This window comes from Filicampus tigris, chromosome 18 (genome assembly GCF_054856515.1).
Source record: "Filicampus tigris isolate MCC_2025a chromosome 18, RoL_Ftig_1.0, whole genome shotgun sequence".
NCBI classification, from domain to species: Eukaryota; Metazoa; Chordata; class Actinopteri; order Syngnathiformes; family Syngnathidae; genus Filicampus; species Filicampus tigris.
In genome coordinates this window covers 13,542,039-13,557,103 of record NC_141234.1, presented here as the reverse complement: position 1 = coordinate 13,557,103, position 15,065 = coordinate 13,542,039, and the positions used below count along the sequence as shown (strand labels likewise).

Genomic DNA, 15,065 nt, shown 5'->3' with positions numbered 1-15,065 from the left:
AGGTGATAAAAACCAATCTTGGTTACATTTTTAATATGAGGAATAAAACTGAGCTCAGAGTCAAAAATGACGCCAAGGTTCTTCACACAGTGTGAGGGATTAAAAATGTGTAGTTTTGGTAAAAGCTTCTCTCTCTGACCTTCGGGACCGATAACTAAAACCTCAGTCTTGTCCTGATTGAGCTGTAGGAAATTATCTGCCATCCATGACTTGATATCTAAAATGCAATTTAAAAGGGTATCAATGGGTCCTGTGTCATCAGGAGACACGGCAATATACAGCTGCGTGTCATCAGCATAGCTGTGAAAGCTGATGCCGTGTCCCCTGATGACATCCCCGAGGGAAAGCATATAAAGATTAAAAAGTAGGGGGCCTAAAATCGAACCTTGAGGAACCCCACATTTAATTTCATGAGTTTTAGAGGAACAAGCATCCATACTTACAAAGAAATATCGGTCTGTGAGATAGGAATAAAACCAGTCAAAAACAGTACCAGAGATGCCCACTAGATTTTTAAGTCTATTTAATAAAATTTGGTGATCTACTGTATCAAAAGCAGCGCTTAGATCCAGTAGCACCAAGACTGTGAGTTTTCGCACGTCTGCAGTGCACCTAATATCATTTAAAATCCTTAAAAGAGCAGTCTCCGTACTGTGGTTCATCCTAAAACCAGATTGGTATTTCTCCAAAATATTATTTGTATTTAAAAAATGATTCAACTGGATGAAAACCAGTTTTTCTAAAATCTTACTTAAAAACGGTAAGTTGGATACGGGTCTGTAATTATTAAAAACGCTCGGGTCAGAACCGCTCTTCTTCAGAAGCGGCTTCACCACCGCCGTTTTAAAGACAGCGGGGAAGACGCCCGTCTGAAGAGAGCAATTGACTATATTTAAAATTTGTTCCTCAAAAAATCCATAAAATGTCTTAAAAAGAAGTGTGAGAATTGGATCCAAAAGGCAGGTTATTGGGCTTACCTGGGAGAAAACCGACCAAGTGTCCTTGCATCAACCAGGGCAAAACTTTCCAGTGTTTCCTCATGTAAATATGATTGTCCAGATTTATTAAAACGTGTGTTTTGACGGGCTAAAAGACTGGATCTTATGTCATCGATTTTACTTCTGAAGTGGTCTGCAAAGTCCTCACAGAGAGCATCTGTTGGTCTCTGTGGGGACTTATTAAAATCAGAACTAGTTAAAAGTTCAAAGGTGGAGAAGAGAACCCTGGGGTTGTTTTTATTGACTGTAATGAGGTTTGAGAAATAGGAAGATCTTGCCAGTTTGACTGTTTTATTGTAGGATTTCAGTTGTTCGCATAAAATTTCATAGTGTACTGTAAGTTTACTTTTTCTCCACCTCCTCTCTGCACTCCTGCATTTTCTCTTTGATATTTTGATAGCATTGTTTCTCCACGGGGGTACAGTCTTTGTTTTTGTTGTTTTAATTAAAAGTGGAGCTACTGAATCTAATGATGATTTAAGATGTAGGTTAAAATTGTCAACAATAAGATCACAGGGTGCAGGTAAAATGTCAGCAGGAGTGCTTTTTAAGATCTCGATAAAATTTGCAGCCACCTCAGAAGATAGGTAGTGTTTCTTCACTGTTCTGACCGGGACTGCTAGATGGTTAAAACTGGCGATGTTAAAATAGACACAGTAGTGGTCTGACACTGCCAAGTCAACAACAGAGGACACACCAGCAGACAAGCCATAGGTTTTAACCAAATCCAGGGTGTGTCCTCTGTTGTGAGTTGGCTGCAAGACGTGCTGTTTAAAATCCAAGCAGTTTAAAAGGTTTGAAAAATCTCTGGATAGTGGGTCCGAGATGTTGTCCATGTGTATATTAAAATCGCCAGTTATTAATATCCTGTTATAACTGGAATATAAAATGGATAAGAATTCTGAAAATTCTGTAATAAAAGAAGTGTAATGATGGGGAGGTCTATAGACGGTAATGCAGAGAATAGGGGGACTGCTAAAAACAAAGGCATGGTGTTCAAAGGATAAATAGCTGCTAAAAATGATCTCCTTTGATAAAAGAGTATTAATAAAAATTGATGCAGTCCCGCCTCCTCTTTTGCCATCCCTTGTAGAAAATAAAAAGTTAAAATTCGGTGGGCAAGCCTCGTTGAGAGCAACTGGAGCATCTGTACCAAGCCATGTCTCAGACAAAAGTATACCATGTAAATTATTGTCTAAAATCAGGTCGTTTATGATAAAAGTTTTGTTTAAAAGGGAGCGCACGTTCAGCACGGCCAGATTAATTATTGTGCTGGACGTGCGCTCATGGTGGTACGAATGAGCAGTATTAACATATACTAGATTACCACTGTTAAAACCACGTTGTTTGTGTGTGCAAGGGAAGCGTCTGCCGGTGATGGTTTCAATGGGAAAATTGTCCGATAGTGGTAATGATAATGAGGGCCTGCAGGGGGAGCTAGTGAGGGTGGTGGTACTGTGAGCAGCTGGTATTGGCCTGTAAGTGATGGTAGTGACATTGTCATTGCAGCGTTTATGAGTAGAAGAAGAAATATGATTGGTAAACAAGAGTCAGCTGGGAGTGGAATTGGTTACGACATGGTGGATGTTAGCGGCTAAAATCTTGCTACCAAGAGAGTTCGGATGAACACCATCCGGCTGGTAAAAAGACGGGCGATTCCAGAATAGGTTAAAATTGTCAATAAAAGCAAAGTCAAGGTGGCCACAAGTGCGTAGGAGCCACGTGTTCAAGCTTAAAAGGCGGCTGAAGCGCTCGGCTCCGCGAGACAATGCCGGCAAAATGCCACTCACCCAGACCGACAGACCGCAGGTTCTTAACAAGGCAAAGAGGGCGTGAAAGTCTCTCTTCGTCTGCTCAGACTGTCGGCGTATTGTCTCGTTTGTCCCAACGTGAACGATGAGCCGGGTAATGGATGATGGCAGAGAGTCAAGAACACCCGGCAGGATGTTAACTATGTCCATGACTTTCGCTCCGGGAAAACAGCGGGTGACGCAGCCGGGATAGTGAGTACGTCTAATGGTGCTGTCGCCAATTATAACGGTGGTCGGTGGGTGACGTGAGGAGGGAACGCCAAGGGACTCACCACCGGCGGGAGATTCACGACTCCACTGTCCAGGATGGCTCCGCCGAGGCCGAGTGATGACGGTGGATGACACCGGTGAGTGTCGCCGATGATGCTGGTGATGTCGACCACCCTTGTACCGGGACACCGCGTCCCGGAGCAGCCCGACGCGTGAGTGGACGGCCGTGTCACCGGCGGACCCGCCCAACATGGGGTTCCCGGCCGAGGTCGTCGCCGTGGGTGGCGGGGAATCCGAGGGAGCCCCTGGGAGCACAGCCCCAGCGTCGGACGCAGCAGTCGGAGACACCGACTGCCTGAGCGACGACGAATATCCCTTCTTAGGTCAGAGATTGTCTTATTTGCCTTCTCCAGCAGGCCATTGTGTTCGTAGTGCAGTGATTGGAACAGGAGACTCACTCGCCAGGGCGGCGAACCGATTCCCCAGGACCAGTTGGGGGCGGTGGGGTGGCTCCCCGGCCCTCCGGCCGCGGGACACCACCTTGACCCAGGTGTCACTCTGCAGCGGTGTCGAGCAGGATGGCCCCGGGCAGGCAATTGGATCCCACTTCGCCGTGTCCGAGAGGCCAGCCGCCTCAGCCGTCATTGTCGCCGACAGGATTTCACGAGCGCGCCTCCTCATGACCACCGCGGAGAGTTCGGGGAAACGGGTCGCGAAGCAAGAGATGACCGATTCCTTCTCATGGAGCTCCTCTGAGAGACGACGAATATCCCTTCTTAGGTCAGAGATTGTCTTATTTGCCTTCTCCAGCAGGCCATTGTGTTCGTCGCTGTCGTCTGAAGGCATTTTATTACACTAGCTCCAAGCTAGCCCCAGGCTAGCCCGTTTCCGTCTCAAGCTAGCTGTATGCCAGTCCGCGAGATCAAGCGACCCAGAGATTAACAAAAATTTAAATAAATAAATAATAATAAAAAATAAGATAAAAATAGTCTCCAAAAATTAAAAAGAGTAAAAACGCAACGCGCAGGTGAGGTAGATTCGAAGGCGAAAGTGCAGAAGTGCAATCGATACCATCCACGTCCAAACTCTGACGTCACTTCCTTTCTTAGTTTAGCTTCTCCTTGTCAATCAGCAATCAGCAATCAGTGTATAAATGTGTTCATGGTCTTGGGCCATCTTATTTATCCCATTTGCTTTTATCGTAGCAACCCTGGCGGATCCTGAGGTCCTCTGGCGCCGGCCTTTTATCTATTCCAAGGGTGAGGAGCAAAATGGCTGAGTGCAGCCTCGCCAGGCGTTTTGGAATAGCCTGCCAGAGGGCGTCGGGTCCGCAGGGACTGTGGATGTCTTTAAGAGGAAGCTCAAGACACACCTTTTTAGTTTGGCTTTGAACAACCTTTAAATCATTCATCTTTTCTTTTGATTGAAGATTATTTTGATCTTATCTTACTGATTTGAGTTCTTGGACTATACTACTGTTCTGTCTTTTCGTTTTGTTGCTCTCTGCCGTTGTCAGCTTTTAGCTCCAGTGTTTCCTCATGGGGGGGGGCCTCCGCCTTGAGGGAGGGGTGGCTGCCCTTCCCGCGGGGGCTGTCATCGCAGGGACTCCTTGGGTCCGGGCGGCCGGCGGCCTCTACGCTTTGTGTGGGGTCGGCCCGTCTAATCCGGGCTGGGCTCTCTCTATGGTGGTGGCGCCCCTGTGGCCGTGGGCTCCCCTTGGGTACCCTTTCCCCATATGGTTTCTCTGTGCCTTGTCATGTCTTTTGAACACATTTGATCAGGTTGTGCACTTTGTGTGGGTGTGTGTGAATGAGTGCTGATGTAGTAGTGGATATCTGTCTTGGGTTTGTTGGGAGGGAGGACGTGAACGGATTTTTTTTTTTTTTCCGTTTAATGTTTTGCTTCGGATGTTTTGCAGCACTTTGAGTTGCATTTTTACGCATGAAAAGTGCTGTATAAATAAAATGTGATTGACTGATTGATTGAACAAGCAGGGAATGTAAACGTGACTAGTGATTATTTTGGTGTTGAATCCGTATAGGACATTTGCAAACAGCTGCTTTTACTTGGGGAAAACAACCACCCGCACTTCACCTCTATTTTCTGATGTTACAGATCACAATAGTGACAGAATCCTGATTCGCTTGTGAATGTTGCAGCAATGCCCCGTTTTTGAACAATTAAGCGAATGAATGGTCAACAGACTAAAGCAATTTTTTAGAAAAAAGAAAACGGTAGCCCTAAAATGGAACATTTTACAGCAAATGCTCGGGATGCAACGATTAATCGACCCCAAAAAAACCAAACAACCCATGAATCCATTCGCATCGAGACGACTCGAACTCGGAGCCCTGTACAGCAACACCTATCAAAAGACACACATACCTAGCCTAATGAGTGGACACGACACAACGGCTGGATGCTCCGCGCTCAACTGTTTATTCTCCGTTCCCCCCTAAACGTACCGGGCATAGATGAACATGTCGCAGTGACATCTAGTGGCCTGGAATGCTACCTTTGGCAATCTATGCGGGCAGAGTGCCACCCAGTGGCCTGCATATCATGACGGTGCCTTTCCGAAAATGAAAACACGGACTCACTTGCTAGCAGCAAGACTCTCTCGGCCTCGGCCTCCACTTGGGAACCTTTCCCACGTTCTTCATCCGTGCAACGGTTGAGAGCCTGGCCGGCCTGGTGGATGACGCTTTGCTGCAGGTTCATCTCATTGGCGGAGTAAGTAGAGCCACGGTGGTATTTGCTTTGCTCGTCAATTCCAAAGAATATTTTCAGCCATTTCATTTCAAACCTTCAACTTTTGTTTGACGCTAAACAAGCTGGAGCCTCGGACTTCCTCCGCTCTGTGGCAAACATCTCTTTTCACCATCACCCCCTTAGCACTAGCGCAGACACGTACACGGCACATGTTAGGGGCGGAACGGTTGACAAAATCTATCGGCTGTCGGGGGAATCGAGTATGTCAGGTCAAAACTGAAAGAATGGGGGGGGGGGCAGTCTGACATCCGACACATCAACATGGGAGTCCGAGCTTGAAAGCGGCTTGGATTCCCGCTGCAAAAGAGGACACGGGACTGGTTCCAATGCCAACTTAGTAGAGATGTAAGCATTCATCGAAAATCCCTTTAAAATCGATTCGCTCCGATTAATCGGAGCGAATCGATTTTAAAGGGATTTTCGATCAATCGCTCAAATGTATCGAGAAAAGGATGCTCCGAACGTTTTTTTTTTCATTCCAGATGCAGAGCACATTTTGAATGTGTGGATCAAATGATGCGCTTGCGCCAAACATCATTGCGTGTCAGCGTTTGTGGATGGCTGCAGAATAGGGATGGGCCGATAAATAATAAATCAATCATGAGCACATTTAAAACTAAGTTGAAATCAAAACAAAGATACGCCAAAGGGTAACATTTGCCATTTAGAAATTTGGGAGAACTTCATTTACTGTGGAAAACTACATGGAGCCTGCTCCGTGAACTCTTTGTGAGAATTTCAGAGCAACAATGTTCTGTGTCTTGTCAACAATGACTTGTTGTAATAATAATGTAAGAAATCCACAGTATGCGAATCTGAAAAATGGTTCCATAAACATATGCTTAAAGACGTTTCAACACAGCTGAAAGAGTTTTCATTTGTTTTTAGATTTTGACGCCAATCTTTTCCTTTTTACCGAAAATGAATATCGGCTCCTAATATCGGTCATCGGCCTCCTTGACTACTACTAATCGGTATCGGCCCCGAAAAAAGCATATCGGTCCATCTCTACTGCAGAACCACACTAGTGCAGGGAAACAACAAGCATGGTAGCAATTTGTAAGAGATCGAATGGAAAATCGGAAACTGAAAATCGGAAGCTGAAAATCGGAAACTGAACATCGGAAACTGAACATCGGAAACTGGAAATCGGAAAGGAATCGGAACTTACATCCCTACAACTACTAACTAATTCATCAACATTAGTCAGTGAATGTTAAAAATAAAGTGAGCAACTAGCAACGTACCTGTATGGTCATCTATGATTGTCATCTGGCACATCACTGCTGTCAGATGTGGCACTTCTTGGACCGGCTCTCTGGAGTTGAGAAGATTGGCCAACTTTGTCCGGAGTGTTATTCTTTTACGATGAACGAACTAGCTGCAGTCGAAAAAGAAGAGAATGCTTCGTGTGGCTGGCAACTGTGTCATATTTCGGTCAAGCGCTGCTTCTCGACCTTCACTGAGCCAAGGCGCATCTTTCACGTCGGGAAAAAGTTCACCGCACACCACTTAGCAGAACGATTCACAAAAAGTGGATATGCAGACAGATATCGAACACAAAAGTTGGTCAACGCAAATGGATGCCTCAAAACTGTAATCAAAATCGTACTTGCGACGGCCGGGACTCGGGGTGGGAATCTACGGGTAGCTCACGATCCGATCCGATTCAGAGCCCCACGACTCGATTCCGACGCATCGCTACAATGGCTTACATTTGAAAGTTAATCCGAGACACTGGTAGCCTTTTGAAAACAATTGCATGACTCAAGGAAGAGCAAAGATTTCTATTTCACACACACACACAGGCAACCCCGTTTACGTGTGTCAACACAAATGTCAAAAAGTGCCAATGGCAGCATTTGTCGTAACAAAGGTCTGTAACTTCTCCGACAACAAAAACACGTATGAAAACATATTTCAACTTAATGTGATTTAGCGTAACCGGTCTGTGAATACTCGAAAGTGCAATAGGCATCGTCTGATTGACATTACTGCGTAACCGAGCAATGAACGCTGCTTTGATCGAACCTAATGTAGCACCTGATGTGGTATATTTTCTTTGACATGCCATTGCAATTTGCCCGGCGATTGGCTGGCAACCAGTTCAGGGTGTACCCGGCCTACTGCCCGAAGACAGCTGGGATCGGCCCCAGCACCCCCGCGACCCTCGTGAGCATAAAGCGGTATAGATCCTGGACGGACGGACGGACGGACGGACGGATGGATGATATTTCAATTGGTGACCTTTATTTCGCACGTAGTTTATGTTGGACGTGATATTGTGCATTACAGCAGAGGGCAGTGTTGAACATTGTGTGAAAATCTCTCGAAATGTTTTGATTTTGTGCAACCACTTGAGGAAATAAAATGGAGCCAATTCAACCTTGATTTTTTTCAGTGCACGAATGTCAGTCCAAGCTGTTCTCCTCGCTGGCGCATTGTGCGCCTCGCGCCGGGAAACGTTCGCTTTCACTTTCACTTTCACTTTCCCTTTACAGCGTTCGGACGCGTCAAATTGTCGACCAATCGCTTTTCTCTTCACGGGCTGTCTGTCAAATTGGACGTGGACACTGCAGGGCCACAGTTCGCACTCTTTTCGCCACCTCATTTGGCAAAATATCGCCAGGAAAAGAAGTCTGTTTCCAGCCTTTCGTAGTCGGCAGAAGAATCAGGGCTTGGTTGAATTCAAACGTTGTCGTTTTCATGGCTCTCTCGTGGCCGCAGCCAAAAGAGCAAACTGTTTATTTTGCAAAGTTGGCCTCGGAAATAACACCCGTGGGGAGTTTTATTACGTTTGCTTTAACACAGCTAAAACTCCTTTTTTTATGCCACTCGTAATGCAATGGGGTGCGTTTATTGGCACTGAAAGAGGCGTGGACGTCAACTCGTCTCCGGTCACGTGATTTCCCCGAAAGGACCAAGCGCTTGCTTCTTACGTCTCCCACCAGGAAGGGAAGTGTCGCTGTTTCAGCACAAGCAAGCAAGCAAGCAAAAAAAAACCCCACACCTGTGCTTCTTCTCATCTCGTTTTACGCACACTCGACTTCATTTGAGCCACAGAACAAGACGACGCGACGCGACGCGCAGGTGACGTCACGCCAGGCTGCCGTGTCACGAGCTGAGGTGGTGGGCGACTTCTTTCAGTTTGCTGTGGTTGGACTGAACGGAGCGGAAGATGTGGAAGATGGTGAACTTGTTTGGAGTGTTTGTGGTGGCGGTGCAAATGCACAGCGTGACGCCTGGTAAGTGCACAACTTGACTCTCGCGATCAGCTTGTTTTTCACAGCTTGACTTGACCGAAGGAAGCAACACTTGCAACTGCTCAGGACACAGTTTTGCCGTTTGAAATCATTGTTTCCTGGAGGAAGTTTTGAAATGTTTCAATTTGACACACAATTATGTCCAATTAGAATAGTTGGGATTTCTTGGCCATCCAATAGACAACATGTTTTTGTTTTTTGGATTTATTTAGTGCTTCATTTCCGAACTGCGTCATCTCCGATATTCCACACTTGCCAGAATCGGAGAATGTGGTCATCAGAGTTCATCTCGTATCATCGCTTTTGACATACAAAATATATGTAGAATCTATTTAATAAGGAAGTCGAAATTGTAAATGTTTAAAAAGCACATTTATGAAGGCAAAGGCAAAATATACTCAATCATAATCATTGCTTTCAAAATAAAGGTGTCGAGAGTTGTTTCAGCTCGAGACAGAATCATTTCAGATATGAAGAGCGCAAGATTTTTGGACATCAAACAAACAAAATGTTTTTGTTTTCTCTTTCAGTGATTCACTCGCTCAAGTATTTTCACACAGCCTCCTCTCAGATTCCAAACTTTCCAGAGTTCTTGAGTGTTGGTTATGTTGACGACGTTCCGATTACGCACTACGACAGCAAGAGCAGGAAACTGAAAGCCAAACAGGACTGGATGAACAAAATCACAGCCGAGGATCCGCACTACTGGGAGAGAAACACACAGATCAATATTGGTAATGAGCAGATCGGCAAAGTCGGAGTTGAAAAGTGGAAAGAGCGCTTCAACCAAACTGGAGGTTTGTTTCCCTTCAACTTTCGACGAGAAAAAGACATTTCATGTGCTCAGACACTCTTTTGCAAGCGTGACCTGAGGTCATAAGGGAGACGTTTCCAGCATTTTTTGTCTTCATCAAATTTTTCAAATCTGAAAAAAAGATTACGCTGCGAAAAAACAAACACCCGCAACCTTATCTCAGCACACGCCGTCACTTCAACGTGTGTGTGTGTGTGTGTGTTTGTGTGCGTGTGTGTGTGTGTGTGCGCGCGTGTGTGTGGGTGTGTGTGTGTGCGCGCGTGTGTGTGGGTGTGTGTGCGTGCGTGCGTGCGTGCGTGCGTGTGTGATTGTGTCAGGTGTTCACACGGTCCAGAGGATGTCTGGCTGCGAATGGGACGATGAGACTGACGAGGTGGACGGTTGGACTCACATCAGTTACGACGGAGAAGACTTCCTGTCGTTTGACTTGCAGACGCTGAGATGGATCGCAGTCCAGCCGCAAGCTTTCCCCACCAAACTCAAGTGGGACCAACGGGACTTCGCTCTTCAATACAGGAAGCATTACTATACCGAGATTTGTCCTTCTTACTTGAAGAAGCACGTGAGCAATGGGAGGGACGTCCTGATGAGAACAGGTAGCAGCACGCCCCCTGGAGCAACACGGCGGCCATTGCAAGCTGCACTCGCTGCCTTCCCCTCACACATTGTCTCCATCTTTCTCCTCCCACACATTCCATCTTCAATCATCTCACGCTCGTTCCCTTTTCACTTTTTTCTTTTGCGCTCTCGCACCTGCGCTCCATCATTCTCCTCTCACACTTATCTCCATCGTTGGTCCTCTCACGCGTTGTGATTCCCCATCCTCTGACTATCTACCTATCTCCGGTCTTTCCATCTTTTGTCCTCTCACTTTTGTCCCTATCTTTTTCCCTCTCACAAATGATGTGTGCATTTCTTCCTCTCCCGTTTCTCTCCATCTTTTTTGCGCTCACACATTGTCTCCCTCTTTCTAATCCCACACTTTCTTTCGTTCTTTCCTTCTTTGGTCCTCTCACATGCTACGTACATCCATATTTTGTCCTGCCATCATTCTGCTCCCACACGTTCGCTCCATCTTTGGTCCCTTCACACTTTGTCTCCATCTTTTCGTTCTTTGCTTCTTTGGTCCTCTCACACATTATGTGCATCCGTATTTTGTCCTGTCATCATCCTGCTCCCGCACATTCGCTCCATCTTTGGTCCCCTCACACGTCCTCTCCATCATTCGTTCTCTCGCCTTTGGTCCTCTGGCACATTGTGGCCGCCTCTCCCCGCGCAGAGCTCCCGGCGGTGTCCCTGCTGCAGAAGACGCCGTCCTCTGCCATCACCTGCCACGCCAGCGGGTTCTACCCCTCCAGAGCCGCCCTTTTCTGGAGGAAGGACGGCGAGGAGCTCCACGAGGACGTGGAGATGGGAGAGACCCTCCCCAACCACGACGGAACCTTCCAGACGACGGCCCACCTGAAAGCGCAGCTGGCGGCCGAGGACGAGGGCCGCTACGAATGCGTCTTCCAGCTGTCGGGCGTCAAGGACGACATGGTCACCAAGCTGGACGGAAGGAGCATCCTGAGCAACGCGCGCATCATCGCAGGTGAGAATCCTCGCCTGATGTCGTCCTTCTCACCTCTTCCTCTTGGCTCTCGTCCAGAGGAAGAAGTCGGGAAGACGACGCTGGCCGTCGCTGTCCCCTTGGCGCTCCTCGCTCTGCTGGCTCTGCCGCTGCTCGCGCTCCTCTTTGTCAAGCGGCACACAAGCCGAGCGGGTGCAGGTGAGCCACGCCAATGTGTGCCTGCCGCCGCCGCCGCCGCCGTGCACGATTTGGGACCAAAACAAACGGACACTTTCTTCCTCTTTTTCCCTAGCATCCAAGTACACCGCAGCTTGTAAGTCAAACGCTTCCTGTCAAGCTCTGATGTCCAGCTTTGCTGCAAAGCGGTCTTCGTCTCTCGCTGTCTTTGCAGCTGCCCACGCCCCTTCGGAGCTCGCCCCCGGGCCCGCTTCCGAGTGAGACGCGAGTGAGTTAGCTGACGCAACGCGAGAGAGGCGTCTCCGTCCAAGCGCTTTCCCGTCACGCTTGGCTTTGAAAACAGAAACAGCATTTATTCTTCCTGGTGGAAACTGATCAACGTTTTTGCTTGCTTTTGTGTAGTGGGGGGTGGGGGTGGGGGGGGGGGGGGTTTGTTTGAGTTCCTTCTTCATTCTGTCTTGGACTTTTTTCCGTTTGAAATCATCTTTTTGGGGACCAAGCAGTTCACTCGCTGCGGTGGGTTGATGTCACATTTTTGCATTGCTGGTTTGCCTCCCCTCTCATCCTAAACAGCGGTTGTCAAACTTTTGGACGCCAAGAAGAATGAAGAGGTTGAATCTGAAGAAATTCTTGCTTTAGCTCTCCAAGTAGCTTCAACCTTCAAATACAGTCACGTAGTCGGCCCAAGTGTTCATCAAAACGATGCAGAGGCCTTATTCCTGTACTTCTTATTGTGAGTCCACGGTATGCTCAGTTTGAACATTCACACACGCAAAAACCTACTTCATAGGGATGTAACGATGCACTCAAGCCCCGATTGGATTTTCAGTTCCCGATTTTTTAAAAAATGTCTCTGTGCGCTCGTGTGGCGCTGCAGCCATCCACAAACGCAATACGCAATGATGTTTGGTGCAAGCCATTCCAGTAGGGCTGCCACAAACGATTATTTTGCTCGTCGACTAATCGCCACCGGTGGCCGCAATTAGTCGACGAATCGGATCATATGTCCATCGTGGCACAATCGCACCGGGTTTTTTTCATTTTAAATACCATAGGTGTCTCACAGCTTCATCATTTAGGGTATGCTCAAAAGAATGATAAAGGCAGTCAAGATGAAAGTACAGTCCACTTGTATTAAACTTTGCAGCTCGTACCAGCATCCCTGAATTGTTTATAAATGATGGAGTCATTGAAATTGAAGGAGACACTGTGGCCATGATTTATTTTTTAGCTATAAATGTTCAGTGCATTTTTGAAAATTGAACCCAAAACTAAACGCTGTGCTGAGTGGCACTAATACTCTCAAACTAGCTATAAATGCTAAGAGTAATACTTGTAAACATATTTCACTTTTCTTGGGCGCCTTTTTTTAATGTAGAAGGGATTGAAATCATATGAGTAAACTTGGGGGAAAACCCTGTGCCAAATAAAACTAAAGTAAACACTTGTATTGGTTTTTCATTTTCTTTTTATCTAACCTTAATCCAAAATCTTTTTTGATTCTCTAATATGCATCATTTGATCTACACATTCAAAATGTACATTTTTCCATTCCGGGTGAAAAAAACATTAACGATTAGGAGGATTATAATTTCTTGAGCACTCTAAATAGGTATATCCTAACAGCCTAGGTATGCTATGTCTTTTATTGTTAGGTGTTGCCATTTAGGGTTTGCGGAAAATAGGTCATGTTGTGTTAACTCTGAGTGGTGAGATTTCCGAGTCCATAACCGCAACACACGTGGTCGCAGTGTGATTATGAGGCAGCACGTCCTCTCGTGCTGTTTGATGTCAACCGTGGGTATACAAAAACGGTGTTTTGGATTTTGGTAAACCTTGGTAATGCCTCCATAATCCGTAATAGACGCCACAATAATATGTTAGTGTACCACAACAGGACCTGCGTGCGGCATTCCATCAGACACAGCACACAGGAGCCTGTGTGCTAGCTCCAGCTAGCTTCCAGAAACGACTGTGCCAATGTGAGAAATGAAATCGGAAAATGGGGGATTTACTTCGTTTTAAGTCATTTCGTGAAATGTGGCCGGACTTTTGGATTCTGTCGTAAACTTTCACTCGGGTAGCCATGACGCTATTACCCACAATGCATCTGTCTGATGAGGATGATGATCACAGGCCTATTTTTAAAAGTATATTTCAAGTGACCTGTGCCTAGGAAAGTGAAAAGTAAAAAAAAATGTACAGGACTGGATTTAAACAAAGTTTAACCAGGCTGTGTGGATAGCGACAAACTTCCTTGTCTTGTCTTTTTAATGTATTTCAAGTATTGAATATGCTTTGCATTTATTTCACAAGTTTTTTTTGCATATCACCACAAGAGAGAGCCCGCATCCCACTGGTAGCACATTTTGAGAACCACTGCTCTAGACTACATACAATTAGAACCTTATTATGGATTCTTCCACAACTGCTTTCACGTCAACAATCAGCTGTCCATTGGTACATTGATCACAATGTCACAATGTTGTGGGTTGTACTTGTGATTTGACCTTGCCATATTGCACCACTAAATTGATGAATAATGACCCAAGTGCCAAATGGAGTGCACTCCTTGGCCGCAACCAGCAGGGGCGCTGTTGATAGCGACTGCTCACTCGATGTGGCCCTCTTCTCACCTGAAGGACGTTCTTAACGCTTCCTTTGTTTGAAGATGAACGCTTGCAATGATAAGAGCTGGGCGTCCGGCCGGCGCCCATTTTTGGGACCGAGGGCGAGGGGGTGACACGTTTGAAAAAAAGCGCTCGACTAAGCAAGGGCGGAAGTGGATTTTAGTCCGGCCCACAAATCTGCCCTCATGCGGTTGACGTGCTCACGAGGCGGCCAAATTTCATCTCAGCCTACTCAAAAGGCTTCTTTAGGCCGAGTGACAACTGCCGCACTGCATCACGTCACGACGCATCGTTGGCGACAGGTCTGCAACACATGCCGCGCACACATCAGGAATTGTTGCTGCTGTATACGACTCCGCGCGCATTCTCTCTCATGATCAGTCCTTTATGTCACATGTTGCGATGACATACAGTTTCCGACGGAATGCAAGGAAGGAAGCGCTTTAAAAAGACGAGGAGCGGGAGGGTGATCATTTTTCTGGACAAGGACGGACGGACGAGGCCGGAAGGGTACCCCAATTGCAGACGGAGGACTGAGGACGAACCGGCAAAACAGGGTCAAGTGCCCAGCTCTGTTAGCGAGTCTGTCTCTCATCCTCTCAGTGTACTGTGACACACTTCGCACATACGTGTTTTATTAAATGGCATAATCCACCAATATGTATGTTTTGTCACACATGTACTGCACATGCTGTCGTTCAACAGTCTGTCTAATATATTTCATGAGCGTGTGTGACAACAAAGACTCGCAAAATAACCACATGCTGTATTTTTTTTTTCCACTGCAAAGTGCTCGCTTGCATAGAAAATACAATTTGAG

At 46.5% G+C, this 15,065-nt stretch overlaps 1 protein-coding gene and 1 long non-coding RNA gene across 2 annotated transcripts in view; both read left to right on the top strand.

Annotated features, from left to right (window-relative positions):
* Nucleotides 1-3,472: 3,472 nt before the first annotated feature.
* LOC147132618 (uncharacterized) overlaps nucleotides 3,473-15,065 on the top strand; it is a 385,135-nt gene continuing 373,542 nt past the window's right edge. Inside the window, exon 1 of the long non-coding RNA XR_015082162.1 lies at nucleotides 3,473-3,799. This is a non-coding gene — a long non-coding RNA (uncharacterized LOC147132618). The remainder of the gene's footprint in view (nucleotides 3,800-15,065) is intronic.
* LOC147132627 (major histocompatibility complex class I-related protein 1-like) lies at nucleotides 8,320-12,035 on the top strand. Its single transcript, XM_086014410.1, has 7 exons — nucleotides 8,320-9,036; nucleotides 9,585-9,851; nucleotides 10,186-10,464; nucleotides 11,148-11,459; nucleotides 11,517-11,636; nucleotides 11,731-11,751; nucleotides 11,830-12,035. Exons 1-7 carry the CDS (start codon nucleotides 8,970-8,972, stop codon nucleotides 11,874-11,876), a joined length of 1,113 nt encoding a protein of 370 aa, XP_085870536.1. The 5' UTR covers nucleotides 8,320-8,969; the 3' UTR covers nucleotides 11,877-12,035.

Excerpts from the sequence above, each read along its gene's own strand:
- LOC147132627 (XM_086014410.1), top strand. The coding sequence starts at position 8,970 with ATGTGGAAGATGGTGAACTTGTTTGGAGTGTTTGTGGTGGCGGTGCAA. Across the intron at positions 9,037-9,584 it reads AATGCACAGCGTGACGCCTG|TGATTCACTCGCTCAAGTAT; the intron begins GTAAGTGCACAA and ends TTTCTCTTTCAG. Across the intron at positions 11,752-11,829 it reads ATCCAAGTACACCGCAGCTT|CTGCCCACGCCCCTTCGGAG; the intron begins GTAAGTCAAACG and ends CTGTCTTTGCAG.